Source organism: Apium graveolens, chromosome 6 (assembly GCF_009905375.1).
Source record: "Apium graveolens cultivar Ventura chromosome 6, ASM990537v1, whole genome shotgun sequence".
In the NCBI taxonomy this organism is placed as follows: Eukaryota; Viridiplantae; Streptophyta; class Magnoliopsida; order Apiales; family Apiaceae; genus Apium; species Apium graveolens.
Window position 1 is genome coordinate 178,210,878 of NC_133652.1, and position 21,147 is coordinate 178,232,024.

The 21,147-nt window shown below is 33.1% G+C and overlaps 1 protein-coding gene across 6 annotated transcripts; it reads right to left on the reverse strand.

Moving 5' to 3' along the window:
* Positions 1-3,391: 3,391 nt before the first annotated feature.
* Positions 3,392-15,489, reverse strand: LOC141666515 (protein TRANSPARENT TESTA 9-like). Of its 6 annotated transcripts, none has more exons than XR_012552263.1 (25): positions 15,341-15,489; positions 13,880-14,044; positions 13,655-13,706; positions 13,483-13,559; positions 13,262-13,395; positions 13,071-13,167; positions 12,912-12,969; positions 12,479-12,587; positions 12,254-12,377; positions 11,984-12,170; positions 11,527-11,849; positions 9,487-9,575; positions 9,337-9,407; positions 8,778-8,888; positions 8,254-8,319; positions 7,321-7,458; positions 7,140-7,245; positions 6,983-7,054; positions 6,786-6,838; positions 6,500-6,659; positions 6,096-6,262; positions 5,261-5,571; positions 4,665-4,846; positions 4,308-4,540; positions 3,392-3,590 (listed from the first exon to the last, which is right to left on the reverse strand). XR_012552263.1 is itself a non-coding variant. In XM_074472568.1 (22 exons), exons 2-22 carry the CDS (start codon positions 13,930-13,932, stop codon positions 5,278-5,280), a joined length of 2,541 nt encoding a protein of 846 aa, XP_074328669.1. In that variant the 5' UTR covers positions 13,933-14,034; positions 15,341-15,489; the 3' UTR covers positions 4,981-5,277. The 6 variants fall into 6 exon arrangements, 3 of the variants coding, with proteins under 3 accessions (XP_074328669.1, XP_074328670.1, XP_074328668.1); XR_012552264.1 differs by lacking the exon at positions 4,308-4,540 and adding an exon at positions 4,948-4,969 and having other exon boundaries at positions 3,395-3,590; XR_012552262.1 differs by lacking the exon at positions 4,308-4,540 and having other exon boundaries at positions 3,396-3,590.
* Between the last annotated feature and the right edge of the window lie 5,658 nt (positions 15,490-21,147).

Below are 21,147 nucleotides of genomic sequence, written 5' to 3' on the forward strand. Positions count from 1 at the left end.
TTTATTCAGACAGTATGGATGTGTTGATTTGTTAAAAATGCTTTATAAAATTATAACCTAATCATTTTATTTTACTCACTGGATCTTATAAAATTACTATTTAATTATATGATCTGTTATTTTCCTTTGGTGCCACGTTAATATGTTATCAATTTTGTAGTCACTATCCCGGATCAAGTGGACCCCAAGAGAGCATAAACAAAATATTTTTTAATAGACATAAAAGAATCCAAAGGTAATGTTGAGGTGAAAGTGGATAATCCCCGCAACTGTCTGCTCCATAAAAATTAATGTAAAGGCATGCTTCCCTGAACTCAACAATAGTTTTCTTTAAAACTTATTTACAAGCTGATTTATTATTTATCTTATTTTTACTTTGATTTATTTATTTAAAGAAAAAACTAGTTATATGTGATTTTAAGTGATCTAACAAAATGATTAATTTTAGTACTATGGACATTTTAGTCGTATTTAGTAAAAATATATTTGTATATATAAAATTTTATACGTATATGAGTTAAAAATTAACCATGGAACATATTTATAATTATTGATTAAAATGGGATATATTTGTAAAGTTCCCTATTAATTTGGAACATATTATATAAATTCTCTTATAATTTATATAGGATTGTTACTTTGAAAATTGTACTTGCGCAGTCGGGGTCAATTTGTTATTTTAAAAAACAATTCGGGAAATGATCAGTTTTAGTTTTTTTTTTACAGGAAAGTGATAAATTCTGGTTGTGCAGAAGTATAATACTATTGATTTTGCAACCAGTTAAAATGCGGACTCGTTTACAACTTTTTCAAAAAAAATGGGATCGCTGTCATTTTCCGGAATTAACTTTACAAGTTTCACAATTAGTACGTTGAGTCGTTGACTATCCTTTCTATCAAAGATATAAAGTTCACCTTAATTTATTCTAGAGTATAACTGTGCGTGCTATTCTTCTTCTTTTTCTCTAATTGGGCAATATTCTATTTATCTTTCAGTGGAATATCTTATACATATCTTATACAGATTGGGATACCCAACTGACAGTGAAGTATTCAATCGGCCAAAATTGACCACTTTTTTCAGAATGGCTATTTTTGTTAAATTTTTTCAAAAATCGGCTATTTTTATCATTTTTCTTTTATTGTACGAGTCATTTCTTATATGTCTATATGTTAATAAGACATATTCGTAATAATACAATTCAATGCCGTAAAAATCAACTGACATTGAGAAGCATGCTCAAGAGTCAAGATTTTGATTATGAGCACATCAACTTTCAATTTTTAGCTTTCATAACTCACTTTCAGATATACCTGATTACTAACTGAACCTTTCAGATAAAGAGAATGTATAGATAAGTGGAAAGAGATAACAAAATAAAATACTTATGGTTATGTAATATGCAAGTAACTATTAACAAGAAATGATGTATGATAGTGCCGCAACTAAACTAATAAAGCTTAAAACATCAACTAAAAACAATAAAAAGTTTATTACTTCAAGAATCAACTGAAAACAGAGCCCATATGTCGAAACATGGCAAATATACATACAAATTCGTATATACATACATAGATAACCTGTATGTATTGTTATAAAACATCAACTGAAAATTTGTATATATACATACATAATCTGTATGCATAATAAGCTGTTGGGTGTTATCGCTTTTTTGTTATATTAGAAATTAGGGTTCAAATATTGGGCTAAAAAGAATTTGGGCCAGGTTTGGGTCATTAAAATAAACAATTTGGAGGCCCATAACGCCCAGTCGACCCGTCAGTCGACGGGTCGCGCGAAATATGCATTTTTCTCAAGTCGACATGTTCAGTCGACTTTCAGATCTCGACTGCTCGATTACTCGCTAGTCGAGCGCCGTGATAACCATGTATAGAATAAAAATATTATAAATGTTCAATTTTAATATGTTAGTGAAATTCGAACCTTGGACCTTGTTTAGAATAACTTCTAATATTAAATCTAGCGATTCTCGTAAATTTGATTTCAAAGATCTAACGATTGTGATTGAAAGGAATAACCAAAAAATGAGAAAATTACAAATCCGCTAGTTTGCTATAGTATAGATATATCACTTACAGACATATCTATTTTACGGCTTAATTGACATATGAGATCTACAGTCATTAATCACATTGTGTTCAAAATATTTACGAGCAGGCTCGCTAGCATGGCACAAATACAGACATGACACTTTCAAAATAACTTGTCTAACAGCTCTTTATCAATTTCTCATTAATCAAAGCCTTAGAAGCTTTAAGCTCTTGAACTTGATTTGCAATTCTGTGACGAAGAATGGCAGCTAAACTTTTGATACTAGAAAAAGCGTTCTTTGTGAGAGAAGAAAAATACAGAAATGCAGTTTAAAATTTGGTTTGTGACACAATACTTGCCGGTAATAAAGTGCAAAGTGCAAGCCAATAATAAAAGTGCAAAGTGGACTACTTTAGTATCTGTAGATTCTTACTCAGAAAATTGTGTGCATACTCATTTACCAGGGTTGACATATGGTCGTGTCTGACTACATTGTGAATTGACAACTGACCAAACTACAATACTATCTAGCGTATTAAGTATTAACTTTAGTATGAGTTCCTAAGTTGAATGCAAATGAAAATATTTATCTATTATCTAATGGGGAATCCGGGGTATGTTGCTAGATCATGGGATATGATTATCAACATGTCATATTTGATTATTCCTCGTTTCATCCAACATCAGCAACCTTGTATTTTGATGTAGGACAAGGGTGGAAAAAGGGTAATATAAAGGATAAATATAGGGCCTATTTGCACAGAAAGTCAGCAAAACACACACAATAAATACTCCACATTTAATTCATACAATCATCTCTATTCCATAATGAAACATTACGGAAGTTTATATAGATAACTATTACTTGAAGCCAAGTAGTATCTTGAAAACTAAATACTTATTCATATATATTACTATATTTAATTAAAGGAAACAAACTCTTTATTTTATTCTCCTACTATAATCTATAATGTGGAATGTTCCTAAATAGATAATGTTGTTAAAAAAAACTAATCAATTACAATCAATTTTATTTCTAAATAATACTCCATAAAATATAAACAAATTAATTTATTAATTCATCCGCATCATTCTCCATAAATAGATAAATGGCCTATTTTTCCAATATAGCACTCATGTCCTCTAATAACTTTAACATTTGCTCTAGTAATGATATTTCTTTCTCAATATTTTAAGGATGCACGATTACAGTTGCTTTCCCGTTAAGATGGCATTGTCGGGCATGGTTAATCCACAAAATTAACAAATTACAAGCTTTGCATAAGAGCATGATGGTAAGGAATTATTAATTAATTATATTACAAATAAAAGAATTTAGTTGCAACTCATTTAGTTTTTAGTTGTTCAAATAGATTAGGATTAAATAATTAATGTCCAATGTATCAATAAAAAGGAATAAATAAACATGGATGAACAATTATGAACATGATGAAGCTACCTCCGTGGAACACAACTAATGATGATAAGCAGACTTTAGTCCAAATTAGCAGCCATCAAAATGCTTCAACAACTCCTTCTGCAGGAATGTTGACACAAGGACATGAATTAGAAAAGGTTCAATGCAACCAACGGAAGAAAGATCTAAGTTGAAGGTAATGATTTCAAGTTCAAGGATATCTATCAGTACTACTAAATAAAGTCTAGCACAATGTTATTCTATTTATCAGCAATCAAGGAAACAATGAGAACATTTAAAAATATTTGTACCTTCTATGTCCCAGCAACTGTATTATTTTAGTACTTCACAATAAAATAACATTTAAAGTACAAAAAGATTCCTTTTGGTGTAAGATTTGGTGTAAATGGGTTGGAGTTGATTTTTAGTATAGTGTAACTTTTACACCATTTTAGTGTAAAAATCACACCCAAATAATGTTATGGGTTGGAGATGCTCTAATCACCTGTTCAACCTAATATAAAGGTTGGACCTAACAGGACTTTTTAACAACATTAGAAGAATAAACAGTAAACGAGATCTGACTCCACTGCTACTTATTTCACTCAAACAATCTCAATCAATAATCACCTGCCTTGTGCATACTCACATAAAAAAGTCACTGTACGGTACCACTTCTAATTACCTAGATCTTTGCTTTGTGTGGAATCAATAAATCCATTTACACACAAATCACAATCCGCATAAACACATAAAAAATAGAAAATTACATATAAGAATCCTAAACACAAAGATATGAAACTTTTTGTGAGTAGATAGAGTGAGAAATTAAACTACCTGACGAGCATGTTCCAAAAACACAATAAGCATCAATAGACAACAAAGGCGAAGAATCAGAGTTTTTTAAGTTTGGAGGATGATCCGCGTTCCTTATTTTTAAATGTCTGATTACTTTTATCAATCAATGAACAAGCACGGTCTACAGCATATCATTTTGAGGCATCTGCAATATATCGAAAACGAAGCCTCTGGTCCAATTTTAAGCTCAGCTTACCAAGTCCTAGAACTACCTGTAATTTCTTCCCCATTTTACATTCATCTACATTTGATATATAATAATTCACAGATGTATATGACATTCATAATTCATCTATAAAAATAGAAAGAGACATAGATACATACATACATACATACCTCGCAGGAGAGTCCGGATTGACTGAGGCAATCTTCGACTAGTTTACGCTGCGTGTCCCTCCCTCAAAATAGAAGATGCCCATTACGATAACCCACACAGTAAGTGCCTTCATGTATGATGCTTAATTTTTCTAATAGTACACGGTAAAAAGTGATCAAGATCTTCCAACTGGCCTAGAAAACTGAAAACAAGGGAAGACAATTTACAAATTCTTCTAATTTCGTTTCTTTCAACTTCATTTCACTTCTTTTCTTTTTCTACAATAATTAACAAAATTGTTACCCTTGTAAATTTGATATGAAACCTGAAAGAAGATGCAAAAAGAACTTCTCATTGGCATCGGAATAACTAATGTTACAGAGCTTACAAGTTACAATTGAATAAAAGAATATAGGCAAGGGGAACTACACAAGGAACTGATGGCAGCCTAATATACAAAGAATGATTACAAGAACATGCCATAGCCTACATCTCTGTGTACCTAAGATTTGCCTTTATGAACATAAACAGAAGGGTGACTGAATATGCTATACCCACCCAAAAATATAATTGCAAGAAAAGAAACACCGCAAAATCAAATTACATATAGACTCACAAAGAATCGACCAGTATTCATGGTAAGGAAAGCTCTAAACTGACAGCTCTTTCAAGATCACTTTCAAAATCCAGCAAAGGTCTTAGCCTTCTCTCGACTTCTCTGCTTTGTAGATTTAATTCTTCAATGATCATTGATAGAGCAGACTGGCAAGAGGACTCGTCCCGGAATGCCAGGGTCCACCTCCCATCAACTAAAGCTCTTGATTTAGTTTTCCCCTGAGAAGTAAAATTTACAGTATCCCTGAGTGGAAATGTAGTTGGACGGATTCGAAGGTGTAGCCATCTTGAATGCTTATCATCTACTTTGGGCTGCAAAGAAGTAGACAGTAAACTCATAATATTAATAAAGGACAGTGCTTATTATTTACAAGAAAGAATGAAGCCAGACCACTTAACAATTTTGGACTTCTGCATAAAGTATGTTTAACTAATTTATTGCAATTTTATTAGACATCATGTTTTTTTTGTAAAATAGAGGAATTCCAAACTGTTAATAGTCATGCTGACTGCAACGTTAAACTTGGATCACGAAAATATAATACAAAATTTAGTAGAGGAAGTAATTTTCCACATCTAATGTGAAGCAAGTATAGATAATGTCATTTTAGAAAGTGTAATCATATAATTGATTCTAGAGACCTCAATAAATCTGACAGAGTCACTTCATGTGTCCAGATATAGCTAAAACTATATTATACCATGAAAAAATATCTAAAAATAGTAAATATTTAATATATATAGGCGGCCCAATGTAACACTTAAGCTACACATACAGATTGGAGTATAAAATTATACAATCAAAGAGTTCTCTTCTACATTATAACTACACTTACATTACATCCAGCCAAAGGTGCAGCAATGCGAACCACCCCACGATGTACTTTAGAAGCTAATTCTTCTGCAAGAACAACCCAGCCAGAGCTTCCCAGTGAGATTGCTAAAAAGAATAAATGGCGCTCTTTACCTCTCTCGAAAGCAATTTTACAAGGTACTGCATCAACTGAAGTTGGAAAAACAACATCAAAATATAATAAATTCACTAATCCTTGTAAATAATATTTTTCTTCTCCGGAAGACAACTCCAAATTTTTTCAATTATAAATTCAATGTATAACCTGGTATACTCTTTTTTTTGCCAAGTATAACCCGGAATATCTGGCACTCATGAAATTAAAAAAAAAATCAAGTGGAAGGGGAAAATAGGACCGAGATATAGCAGATCAAATAAGAGGCATACCAAGACTTAATTCAGTACTTGGTTTTAGACCAATTTTATCAACACCGGCAGTTTTTGCTCTGCACTTCTCTGGGAAGTCAACTGGGGGGTTTATCGAAGGTTGGTCAGGCAAAGGTCTGCCAACTGAGAAAATAAGGAGTTGATGAAAAAGGATGAACACCTATGGGAAGAACACAAAAAGATCAGATTGATAAATTATCAATAATTAACAAATACTTGACATTTGAATGTTGAGGTTCACTCATGCTCCAAATATTTGCATTGTAATAATTGAGTTGCAAATGACCTTCACCAATTCACACATTCTTTCACCAGCAGCAAGAGATGAATCACTCTGATCTGACAGGACAACAGAGTTTATTACATGAAAGCTGGAAGAGCTATACTGGTGTCAATGAACTTGATTAACAATTGAGGTGTAATAGTAAGACTACTTATACTATTAGATATACAAATGTAGTTAAATGTTGTCAATTGTCTTACCTTCTGCAGAGGGCTTGTGTTGTGGAAGGAGTATGCATTTGAGCTCTTTTCGAGGGGATGAAGCCTCAATTGCTACAAGTGAACATTCTATTACTATGTAGTAGGTAACAAGCCAAATGTGGAAAGAGACACATGTATTCAATTCACAAGAGAATACCTCTTTTGCACTTTCTCCATTCGTCACAGAGGACTGTTATAAGTAGATCAGGCCAGGATCCTCTAAATTCTTCAATAAGGCGACTATTGCACTTTATATATGAATCCTATGCACAAGAAACTAGCAAGTAATTTACAGTGCATATAGGGTAAGCTAGCAATTTGAATTTTAGAGTACTTACTTTTAGTAAATTCAGATGGCTGCTGTTGAACTCAGTCTCCCTGTAAGGAAGCAGCTGCCGTAAAAGCCAGCCACCATCCCACAATGTCTCTGCTGAGATATCTGACCGACAGAAAAGACTGACCAATGCATCGAAAACCTTCAACAGCATTTACAAAATAATATTTACACACTCGCGATAATGGATGTTATACAAACTCTTCTAGGCTTATCCGATGAATGCATACTGGCAACACTTACTAAAGCATAAGTTGGTAAAAACACTTCATTCTTAGTATCACAATGCAAGTAAAGGTTTGAATATTTCGTACTTCACGCTTCCTTTTGAAATAAAAATAACAAAAATAATCAGAATACAGAGTACAAACAAGAAAGATTATTTGCAGTTCCATCATTCCCCAGTCCAATCCCACACAAATTTTTTTTCTTTCTTTTTTGCTAAAAAATTCCACACACATTTGCCCTCTAGGTATATAAATATTAAATCATAGCCACTTACATGATTTTATAAATTCCCAAATTATTGTTTTCCATCTAAATGTTGATAAAACTCACTTTTTTAGAGAATGCAAGGCTTCTGTGCTTAATTTATTTGTGTTATCTCCACCAGAAGTCACGTATTAACATGTAAGTAGTGCACTGTTGAATTATCATTGACTTGATCTTTAAAAAAAAACTTCCAAATTCAAGGTGAAATTGTCCGTGATCAATATTTTTGTCCATGTAAAAAAGAAGTGCATCTGTTTAAGTTAGATATTATGCCGGAGTATTAACATATGCCACTAATGACTTAACACACACATTAGAATGTCCAAAGATCATTGGGACCATATACACTCATAAAATAAGTATGTTTTGGGAAATCATAACTCTAGATGAATAATTTTTTGCAAAAAGAACCACAATGAAAAAAATGATAAACAAGGAAATTTACTTGAAATTTATGTACACGGGGGCTTTCTCCAAGTTCTGGGCAGGAGCATGAAACTCCATACTGATTCTGCACACAGAAATGAACTAAATATAAAAAAGCAGAAAATGTATTTTATTGCAACTACAAACACAGGAATTCCAATCATGCTAAAACATTGGAAAAGTAACTTTCTGAATCGAGCAAAATTTACTTTTAGGTCATTAAAAACATAACACCATACAGGACAACAAATTCCATGCACACAATGCATACACAAACCTGAGGCAATTGCTCGCATATATAAGAGCCGGACATTCGGGATAATTACCATGAACTTGAAATTATAAAATCCAGAGTCTAAACTTGTCTTTCTGTGATGAGACTTCTACTTGAGGATTAATCTTTATAGATACAAATTGGTTACTCATAGAACAAATTCACAGACTTGGGAATATCAATGGAGAAAGGCAAATTGCAAATATAACCTAGCAGCAACTAGACGTGGAGAGCTAGGGAGAATATGACAGTGAAGGGAAACATATTACCTTCAGCCTATCTATGTAGCTAGTAAGTTCGTCTCCACACCCTTCTTTAGATATACAGCCTTCTGCAGAAAAAAGTTGTTCTTCTCCAGATCCTTCACCTACCAGAGCTTGCTGTGAAAGGTTCACAAAACTATTAGCATTGAAGTCCATGCAATTTTTAATTTTAGACAGCCATATATATTCAAAATAAGTTATAACGCCTGGCAACTGTGAGAAGGGTATACCACAATATAAGACGGATCTGAAAATCATTCTAAGGCTAACTAAATGACACTATGACAAACAAAAAAACTGACAGAAAAATTATGGAAATATAGATGTAATGAGTCGTGAGGCTATGATAAGAAATAGTTGTTAAGGACAATAAGAAATGCAAACAAACCATTAGCCATGCAACCATAATGAACCAAGAGGAGACAATACTCTCCATCTCCAGAGTCTACACAGTATGGTTCGACTTATTCCCAACACATAAAAACTAAATCATGTGAAATAATTCAGGAATAGAAAGTGAACTTATGTAAAGAAAATAATAATTAGGATTTATATGACCATGTACCAACAATAGCTTCTTATGCTTCTTGCGCTCGGGAAGAATTCCAAGTGCATCCAGCATTGATTCATCAAGTTCTGCATATCAGAAAACTCTTAAGAAAAAAAAATACAGTTTTAGGATATGACATAAGATGCAGAAGCAAAGAGATACGACCTTTAGTTTGTAAAAGTGTAGCCATCACATTAATAGAACCCATAACTTGAACATCATCCCCGGTGGTGATATAAGAAAGCAAAGCATCCCTGCAAACTAGAAATGTCATTTTGAGTATAAATACTTGTACCCTAATTAAAATACAGCAATTACATCTTTTTTAGCGTAATAAGCGACAGAAAATATTTAATACAATCACCGAACAATATATGCGTACATAATTTTCAAGGAAAAAGTATTATATATTGTAAATGAGCATCTGCACACAATGCTTACTCTCAATAAAAAAGGTAAAATGAATAAGCAAGGAAACGGGGTTTCAGTAATTAATAAAGTTAATTTCACTTTGCATCCCTTTGGTTTCGGCATGATGCGGATTGGGTAAAGAATTCAATATGCATCCCTTAGGTTCCTATACCCTTACAATGACCACCCCTCAGCCGATTTTCCGTTAATTTTGACCGTTAAGTAACGGTTGACTAGGGGTAAAATGGAAATATTAAGTATCAGATATTTAAAAAATATATTAAATATTTAAAAAAAATGCAAAATAAATAGTAAAAAATATTGTTAATTTTTTAATAGTGCGAGTATATATATATATACAAATTTTTATAATGTGCGTAATACTATTATAAATATATCGAAAATTATTATTTGACTTTAATATTTTAAAGATGGACTAATTAAATAGAAAAATATAAAAAAATACTATTTTTTTAAAAGGGCTTAAATCTGTTTAACACTTGATTCAATTTTAAAAAAATCATTATATTTTTTACTATTTATTTTGCAATTTTTTTAAGTTTATTAATATATTATTTAAATATTTTATATGCGTTATCTCTGTTTTACCTCTAGTCAACCATTACTTAACGGTCAAAATTGATGGAAATTGGCTAGGGGGGGTCATTGTAAGGGTATAGAAACCTAAGAGATGCATATTACATATAATCAAAGTTTTTAACCCAATCTGCATTAAGCTGAAACCAAAGGGATGCAAAGTAAAATTAACTAATAAGGAGTAACTTTGGTTTCCCCTTTATATATTTTGAAAATTCTAGATTCCATTCCTTGCATTTTAAAACCATAATTAAGTTTAATTCAGATAAAAATGGGATCTGTTCGAGTGGATTATGCAGTTTAATCTGACCTGCGATCACTCCTGCTAAAATCACTATATTGAAACAAATAAAGTATACAGTAATGTAATAATGTTTATTATTAAGACTGGTTAATATTAATAATAATTAAACAAGGTTGCTTATTTGAATTTGTTTATATCTCGGTCCATGCTTCGCACCAGGTTAGATGTTAGTAACTTAAAGAAGACACTCCAATATGCACATACTAACAGATCAACTCAACAGTTCATAAACTATATATCTAAGACATAATTTTCTACTAAAAGTAATCCCCAAGTTTCATGATTCAAGGAAAATGACTTTCAAGTTTAAGTCAAAGTCTAAAATACTAACAACTCTGTATTGACGAATTACTCAGATGTAGCGTTAAATCTGTGTTATTGTGTCATACAAGAAAAATATAAATCTATGGTTTATGAGATCTGAAACTCCTAATTGGTTCAGGTAGGGATCAAGGGACAGACCTATATTAAAACACGAGATGAACTACTATATAGTTTAATAGTTTGGTATTGTATCTGTGACATGTCTGCATCTGTTCTAAAAAATTTTGCCACCAAAACATTGTTATTTTATCATGCATAAATACAATTTATTACTACATGAAAAATTTCTTCTAGTATAAGCATAATATCAGGATTAAAAAATTTAGTAATGTCAGCCAGAGATACTGCTTGTCTACTCTGTATTCCATCTGTCTGACTTTATTTTCCCTTATTTCAGTGGTACACAGAGTTGGTTTAGAACAGTATAACATACAAAACTTAAAGTGTATCAAGCATTTACACAATATGATCTTAATTGTTTTTATGGCAAGTTCGGTCCATCTCATAATTTGTCTGCAAAGAAATTTACAAGGTAAATTAGGGGAAGCAAATGATACTTTGCACGTCACCTTAAAGCAAGATGTGATTCCTTATCATCATGTAATGAGACATCTCTCATACTTTTTTGTAGACAAACAGTTGAGGTCTGATTAAGTCGTAAGCTTCCACAGTCCAACTCTATATCATCAACACCACTGGATGCCTCTTGGCTTTCATGAGCAAAACAAACACCGCATGTGCAGCCATTAAGCGCCGCTTCAGAACTTGGAGTGAAGGCTTCAATGTGACAAAAAAGGGCAGCAGCAACAGTGTTGGCCAGATCTATAATCTTAACAATGCGCAAAATGCAACAAAGTACATAGAGAGAAGCAACAGCATCAAACTTTGTTTCCTGGGTGGATTAATAACACAAGGTTAGACAGAATATTCACGAACTTTAAAGAAGTAACTAGTTATGTCCAAAAAAGGTGCAGCGGTTGTAAATCGAGATTTTAAGTAGTAAAAAATTGGTACGAGGAATATTACATGGACAACTTCCGTCTTCAGAGAAGGAAGAAGGTAAGGAAATATCAAAAGCTTTAGTAAGTTGTCTGTAAGCAGCCTCCCAACATCAGGAATCCCCGCAGATATCACATCACTAAAATAATAGAGATTATCTTCTATATCATCAACAGCAGAGAGAATTTTGGTGGTTGTTTCAGAACTCGTGTCACTGTCATGCGTACCAAAAAATTCCTCAGATACTATAAGTATCATTTAAGTTAAATTTATCATCTAAAGCTTTAGTATTCGTACTTTTTGGTATTCGCAACCAATTCATTCAAGCTTATGCACTGATCCCGGAAAAATTTAACCAACTTCAAAAAATAATCTGCATGGGGTCTGCTGGCAACATATTTATTTACAGATTCATCTCCAACTGAAAACCAATGAACATATATAGGAAGATTAAACTCTGATTGATGCAATAAATTTTAAAAAAATAATGAATCCGGTGAAAATCACCCCCAACGAACTCACCATGATAGACATTTAGAGTCAAAGAACGTACAGCAGTGCGGACCATGCTCTCTTCATGAAAAGCGAACCGTATTGCTTCCTCATAAAGAGAAAAGGCAACGACTTCATCCTATACAATAGAAAGAATGAGATAGTATCTTATGAAGAAAACTTATACAGAAAAAGGGATGCCACACATATGAAACAAGACATCTAATTCAGAACAAACAATGCCTAGAAAACCATAAACAAATATCCAACACAGACTTCACCTCTTGCTACAATTTGAATGTCTCCAACTAAAAAAGAAGTCGCAAAGACTAGATGTACCACTACTGTGTTATGACTTTCTCCGGTGAAGACAGTAAACAACAATCACATGATTTCCTTCGTATAAGTGAAACAAAAGAAGACAACGACGAAGCAAATCATTTATGTAGATGGAAAGACTTACGTTGTCTGTCTTAATGAGTAGCGAGATTGTATTCTTGTTCAACTTTCCACTTATTGCTCTTTCAGTGACCGAAAACATGAATTACAAGAACCACAGTCAATAAAAGATTAAAAAGCAAAGAATTTACCGAAAGTTTTCCAAAAAAAGATAAAAACAAACCTCAAAAAAGATATGTAGTAAGACACCAGCTCTTCATTCCGGAAGTCAAACTTATAGGTTATGAGATAGTTAATATACTCATTACTAAACATATAGTCTGCACAGTAAAATCAAAGAAAAAACATATATGCATTTTCCGTATTTTCTACAAACAAATTTGCAAAACATGAACATAAGAAAGAAAGTCTCACATATGGAGTGTTCACTTTTCAGATTTTGAATCATAATGCTCACTGTTTGCAATAACTGAAGTGAAATTGTCACAGTTCTACTCATTCTCAGTACACGCAAAAACTCCCCCATGACTTGTTTCTCCATAAAAAACCTGCCAATGAATCAGAATGCCATTGAATCATTTAAAAAATTCAATTAAATGAATTACAGATATAGAAAAGAAAATTAAGAAAGCTACTCAAAGAAGTTGGGATCATGTTGGTCGCCATATGTTATCAATTCCGCAATTGATCTCAGTGCTTCAATTACAAAATCCTTTGACAAAAATAGAAGGGATATACTTCAGCGATGAACAATAACACTATACGCATTTTACTGTAGACAACATCATATGCAAAAACTTCACTTACCTTGTTCACCTCGTTAACAACTTGAACCTTCATCAGCTGATCAGTTAGATATCTGATTAAAGAAGATGTATATTACTAAACGATGAGAGTTAATTTTGAATTTTTCTATTGTACCATCAAATAATTGTGAGCTCAATTTAGTGCACTAATATTCAGTTCCTAACAAACTCAAATTTAATAAATAAATGAATAAAAGTATAGACACAAATTTAAAAAAAACAGTACCTGAGTTCATCTAACGAGAATCGATCACGAGATCTCCAGAAAGAAAACCACATGATTATATGTATATAATCACTTCTTCAATTAAGCAGCAGTATAAAAACATATTGAACGACTTCAATTAAGAAGCCATTCGACTAAGCAATCTTCAATATTCACTGCAAAAGGCTTTTTGCATAAGAAAGAACATTATTTGCAAGATATATATATATATATAAAAATCAATTGCTAGATATATTAGTAAGTGTGTGTGTTTGTGTGTAACAAAGATATGTGTGTATATGTTATATATGTTACATATGTAAGTAGGTATCTGGAGAGAGAGAAGATGAAAGAAGTGATATAGTTAGGAATTGGAGTGAGAACTGAGAAACAAGGTGTGCATTTGTCTTAATCGAAAGAGAGACTATAGTGTTCTATGTGAGTGTAGGACTATAAAGTAAGATTATAGAGTTAAAAAAAATCGTATCTAAACATCCAAAAGGGGGAAAAATACAGTTATACTGATAAAAAATATAGGAAAATATAATGAACTACACTTACAAACATGGTAGGATACAAGGCTACAATTAAGGACGTAGATTGTAGTTGCAACTAAACCAACCAGTCAAAATACCAACAAAACTTACATATTTTAGCACTAGTCAATTTTTGATTGGAATAAAAATGGACCTCTACCTACAAAAAAAGTTCAGTACCAGTTAAATTTTAATTAAAATCATATGGACCTAGTTAATTTCTGGTTACTATTTTCAATTTGAGTTTAGTCAAATTGGTGGTTATTGATATTTTAGTACTACTAAATAATATCTGTTTGGAATCAAATGGACCTCTACTTGGGGCAAAAAAACAATTTCCAGTACTAGTTCAATTTTGATTGGAATGGAATGAAAATTACTCTAAAAAGACACAATCTTTTAATTATAGAACCTGACAACTCGCCCTAAAATTAGGATCATTCCTCATTGTTCTTAGAATATAGATTAAGTAAACTACTAACAAAAGTCAAACATTTCAGAACAAGTTCAACTTCAATTGAAATGAAAAGGACCTATTCTTTTGAGAAAACAATTTTTAGCACTAGTTGAATTTTAATCGGAATTGAAGGACTTTTACTTAAGAGAAAACATTCTTTTAGTACTAGTTCAATTTGGATTGTAATCATATGGACCTATTCAATTTTTACGTTTTGAAGCTCAATTTTCACGTCCCTCCGGCATAAACTAAAACCATTCGTCATTGTTATTAGAATAAAGAATGAATAAACAAGGGAACAAGTAACGTATAACCCATGGAATACACACAATTTAAGTGCAATTACGCATAATCGAAGTGTTTACTAGCAAACAAAAAAGATTAACAATTTCGATTCCAGTTACAAATCAGAATGCAACAAAAAGAAATATAAAGAAAAGAGAGAGAAAGATCTTGATTTGAAACGTGAGAGAGTGAGAATGGTCTTACCGGAGATCGGATCGGGGAGATTGAAGTAAAGAAGAGGATTTAGAGAGTAGAGAGTAATTTAGAGAGGGTTTTTAGTTCGATTAAATTTGGGGGACAGCCTTGATTGTGTGTATGTTGGTTTTCTCGATACGGGGCAGGTCTCGTTACTATCAAACTAAACTACTCGACTACTTATTTTACTCTTTTTTCACATTTTTTTTTATATTTAGCTTTTTACCTTGTTTTATTTTACATTTAAAATAGCTTCTTTATTTAAATTAGGATTAAAACTAGGATCGCTCGTACAACTAGTAATCTTTTCAAAAATTATGTATTTGTTATCATTATGTATTGGGATTAATTATACGATAATAGATACGGTAAATTAAAAATTACACGTTAGTTTTGTGTTTGATAGAATCCTTTATAGAACAACAAATTTTAACATTTGTGGATATTTATGAGGTGTTAGAATGAGAATCGCAAAATTTATTAATTATTTGACTTAAGTTCTCGTAAATTTGATTATATGTAGGAAAGAAATTAATAAATAAAAAAATGAGCACGTTGACTCAGGGGACAATGAATCCCTTACTGAGATCTATGACAGATTTCAGAAGTTGTTGAATGACTTATCCCTTATCGACAAAGAATATGATTTGGAGGATTCAAACTTGAAGTTTCTACTTGCTCTCCCTGAAAAGTGGGACTATAAGGTCACAGCAATAAGGGATAACTATGAACTTGATGAAACTCCTTTAGATGATATCTATGGAATCTTGAAAACTCATGAATTAGAGATGGAGCAAGGGAGTAAGAGGAAAGGATCAAAAGCTAGACCAGTTACACTCAAAGTTGAAGAGAAGCCAGAGGAGAAAACTAGGAGGAAAAGCTACTCCAAAGGAAAAGCCATGATTGCTAAGTCAGATACTGAATCATCAAATTCTGATGATGACTCAAATCCTGATAGTGATCATAACAACAATGAAGATATGAATCAAATGGCTGCCCTACTGGTTAATAGTTTCAAGAAGATGGTCTACAGAAACTTCAGAAAAGGGAGAAGATTTTCCAGAAAAGGTTCCAGTTCCTCAAACTCTGATAAGAGGAACAACAGAAGAGATACTGATAGGAAGGAAGCTAGATCTGGAAAACCTGACAAGTCAAAAGAGATATGTTACAACTGTGATGGACTTGGACACTTTGCAGCTGACTGCAGAAAACCCAGAGCTGAAAAGAAACAAGCTTTGATCTCAAAGAAGAGAAACTGGGATGATTCATCAGACTCAGATGATGGGATCAATTATGCTCTCATGGTTAATGCTAATGTTGAGGCCAACAATATTGAATTAAAGGTACCTCATTCTACCCTTGCATTTGATACTGATGATATTCATGAATTAAGATTATTTCTTAAGACTCTGCATGTTAATTATAGGGATCAAATCTTAGAGAACAATAGAATAAAGAGTGAAAATTCTGTGCTTAAGAAAATGAATGATTACTTAGAAACTGAGCTGCTTTCCATGCTAAAATTTCAAAAAGAAAGAGATAATATTGTTTATGTTAAAGAAAAATTGTTAGAAAAACATGCTTATCTAGAAAAGAAGTTAGCTAAAGAGAGAGAAGTCATTAAACTTTGGACTAACTCAGGAAAGACAACTCAGGAAATCTTAGAAAAGGATTGTTGGGGATCAGGATTAGGATATTCAGCTAGATCTAATTCTGATAAGAAAAGTGGAGAAGAAACTGAGAAAACAAAACCAATAAAAACTGATAGTTAGGTCAAATTGAACAAGGTTCAAATAAAGACCATTAAGTTTAATCCTAGTGTTAATTCTGTTAAGTCAATTCATGAGGAAGGTACTACCTCAACATTTAGATCAAACTTAATTACTGAAAAGAGTGAACGAGTTCACACAAACTCTTTAAATATTGGTTCAATGACTCAGAAGCAGCTTAAGCAAAAGCTGAAGGATTTACACATGAAAGACAAGAGGAAAAGGTCTAGGAAAAATAGGAATGGCAAGGTAGGTGTTAATAAGAATGGAAACTATGTAACCCCACCTAATGCACCTAGAAAGACTTGTTCAAACTGTGGTAGCACTAATCATCTTGCTAATTCTTGCAGGAAGAATAAGAGATAAAAGTTATTCCCTCTAAATTAGAGTTTAGGATTAAAACAGCTAGATATAAACCACAAAATCCTTGTTTTCATTGTGGTAGTGTTTGACACTCTATTTATACATGTAAAGAGTATCACAGTTTGTATTATGATTTTTATAAACCGAAACCCTCTTTAGTTAAAGCAAAATCTATTTCTGCATGTATAAATACTAATAGTAAGAATGTTAACATTAACTCTGATATGAAGTCTCATGCTGCGTATGTTAACAAACTTAAAAAGGCCAAAGGATCCAAGCAAGTCTAGGTCCTTAAAAACACTAACTGATTTAAATCACTGATTGCAGGGTGACAGGAGGAATGCTCTAGTCTTGGACAGTGGATGCTTAGGGCATATGATTGGTTATAAATCCCTGCTATCAGAATTTGAGGAGAAGGTTGGCCCAAGCGTTTCTTATGGAGATGGAAATTTAGGAAAAATGTTGGGATATGGAAAAATCAAAATGGAAATGTCATCATTGAATATGTAGCTCTGGTTGCAAGACTCAAGCATAATCTGATCAGTGTGAGTCAAATCTGTGACAGAGAATATCATGTCAATTTTTATAAGGAGCATTCTGAAATTGTTAGAAAGTCTGATGGCAAGATCACAATGACTAGTGCGAGACATGGTAGTTTGTATGAAGCCAGGGTCTTTACAAGAACTGATAACTCAGAAGTTTGTCTACTAAGTAGAGCATCAGTGGAAGACAGCTGGAACTGGCATAAAAGACTTTCTCACCTCAACTTCAACAATATCAATGAACTTGTGAGGAAAGATCTTGTAAGAGGATTGACCAAGCAGTATTTACTCCTGATGGCTTATGTGATTCATGCCAGAAAGCCAAGCAAAGAAAGACATCTTTCAAGAGTAAAAATGAATTCTCAATTCTTGAACCATATCATCTACTTCATGTTGATCTCTTTGGTCCAGTAAATGTTATGTTTATTGCCAAGAAGAGGTATGCACTTGTGATTGTTGATGAATTTACAAGATATACATGAGTGTATTTTATGCACACCCAGGATGAGTCTCCATCCATTCTTATTGATCATGTGAGGGAGCTGGAGAAAGGATCAACATACAAAGTGAAGATCATCAGAAGTGATAATAGAACTGAATTCAAGAATAGCTCTATGGAAGAGTTCTGTAAACTCAAGGGGATAAGACAAGAGTTTTCTGCTCTTGGAACTCCACAACAAAATGGAGTTGTTGAAAGAAAGAATAGAACTCAGATAGAAGCTGCAAGAACCATGCTTGAAGAAGCAAAATTGCCTACCTACTTCTGGGCAGAGGCTGTGCAAACTACTTATTTTACACAAAATGCAACATTGATTAACAAGCATGGAAATAAACCATTTGAGATGGTGAAAGGGAAGAAGACAAATTTGAAATACTTTCATATATTTGGTTATAAGTGTTTTTTTCTCAAAACTCATTCGGAGCAGCTTACCAAGTTTGATCTAAAAGCTGATGAAGGAATATTTGTAGGATATTCGTTGACTACAAAAGCCTTCAGAGTTTATAATCTGAGAACAGGAACAGTCATGGAGTCTTTACATGTATCTTTTGATGACAAGAAGATAACAGGTCTAGAAGATGCAGATGACCATGACAAGTTGAGATTTGAAAATGAATTACCTTATGCTGAACTTTTAAATCCCGACTCTAATACAGTAAGTCCTGATATCACTCAAAGCTCTGAAGTTCCACAATATAATGGAAATTCTTCTGACACTGAAGTATATTTTGAGGGTGAGCAACATGACATGAATCCAGCGACTATTGCAAGTGATTCAACTCAAGAAACATTAGTAGAAAGGTCATTAGACTCATATTCCTCAAACTCTGATGAGTCAAATGCTGATAACTATGGGAAAACTGATTTAGGGGGAGCATCAGGAAACAACGATGGTACTACTCAAAGGAATAACAGAGAATTCATGGATCAAGGGGGAGGTTCTTCTTCTAGGAGTCAACTTCCATCAACAAGAAAATAGTCTAAGTCACACACACCTGACTTGATCATTGGAAACCCTGACTGTGATGGCCTCAACCCCGGGGTCAGGAGTTGACATCACCAATAACAATAATAACAAATATAATGTAATCTGAATCATTAATAATACATAACCATGACCCCTTTACCAAGACCTTTTCCAGGTTTAAGTATGACTTAGGTTACAAATAATACACAACCAACCCATTACAACAATCCTAACACTACTATCTTAATACAACAACTCAACAGACCATCTTCGGTCTGGCACAACTACCTCAGAGGAGCCTGGAACGGATGGAACTGAAACTCTGCCTGACTACGACGAAAGAATCTTCTAAGCATCTGCAATACATATATTCAAAACATTCTGCAAGGGTGAGCAATCAATTGCTCAGCAGTACCACTATATGAATAACAAGTGAACGATTTAAAATAAAGCAGTTATAGGAATAGAATTCATAACTTGTTAGAGACAAATAAAGCATGTATAAACTTGATATTCAAACTAGCATGCTCTGTAAAATAATAACATCAGTTGTGTGATGTGACTAAATACCAGAGTCAAGTTTTAGCATGCTATTTTCATTTCCAAGTCCACTGTTCATGCCACTTGTTCCGTTACGGGAACCACAAAACCGAATCAGATACGTAGTGGATATGTGAAGATAGCTGATCAGGCTATCAACACCAGACGGCTCTAACTGCCATCCCATAAACCTGTTCCGGAACTCAGAGACTAGCTAGGTCTCTAACTTGGTGGACTAATCGGTTATGAATTGCGCGCAACCAAATTAGCCGCTTACGCAACACAATAGGCCACTCTGGCCTCCATATATCCAATATCTGATCATTTTAATCCAGTTTTCAAATCACTTGTACCTATCTCAGTTTAAAATAGTTCATTTAACAACACACATTAATTTTGTTCACAAAATCATTTTCAGTTGGAGATAGGTACCTTTTCGAAGTTACTTTTCCCCAAAACAGATTTTAAATCAATAATTATAACTACAGGGGATACCTAACTTAAAACGTTTCTGTTCCTATTTGAAAATAAAATAACAGTTCATTCATATATACTGAACCATAAAATTATGGTCAGAGGTACTTGTCTTGTAGGGCTTTACAACTATCTCTGATTGACCTTGAACCGATTTGGACACTCGGCTTTATCGTCTTACTATTTGACTATCCTGGATCCGACCTCAACACTCAGGCCCTTTGATTGGAACCTTGCGGAGCTTGTCGACTGATCACTAGGTTATCTTTAGTCCAATGCCAACTCTCGGGCCTCCCGACTAGAACCTACAGAGTCGAAATACCCTAATTTAGACATTCGGTTATGCTCGACATATCTTTGCTAACAAACCTACCCATTCGATATCAAATCCCGACTCGTAATTATACATATTATAATAACACACGCAACAATTAGGGTTCACGTTCTCGAAAATCAGTTCGGTGTTCGTTTTTAGAAAATACGTATACTCGTCATTTTACGAAATTAGAGTTATTAGTTTTGGTAAAATATTTCACCACAACATAGAATCAGGTTTCGTCTATAATATATATATATATATACATTCGCTCGATGTTCCGATAATTACCGGATACACTCCCGCATTTCCGTAATTTGATTTCCTGGAAATCGGGCAGCATTTC

Coding starts and splice junctions, on each gene's coding strand:
- LOC141666515 (XM_074472568.1), bottom strand. CDS start 13,932: ATGTGGTTTTCTTTCTGGAGATCTCGTGATCGATTCTCGTTAGATGAA. Junction 12,588..12,911: donor TACTCATTAAGACAGACAAC/GTAAGTCTTTCC, acceptor TCTATTGTATAG/GATGAAGTCGTTGCCTTTTC. Junction 5,572..6,095: donor CACCTTTGGCTGGATGTAAT/GTAAGTGTAGTT, acceptor ACTTCTTTGCAG/CCCAAAGTAGATGATAAGCA.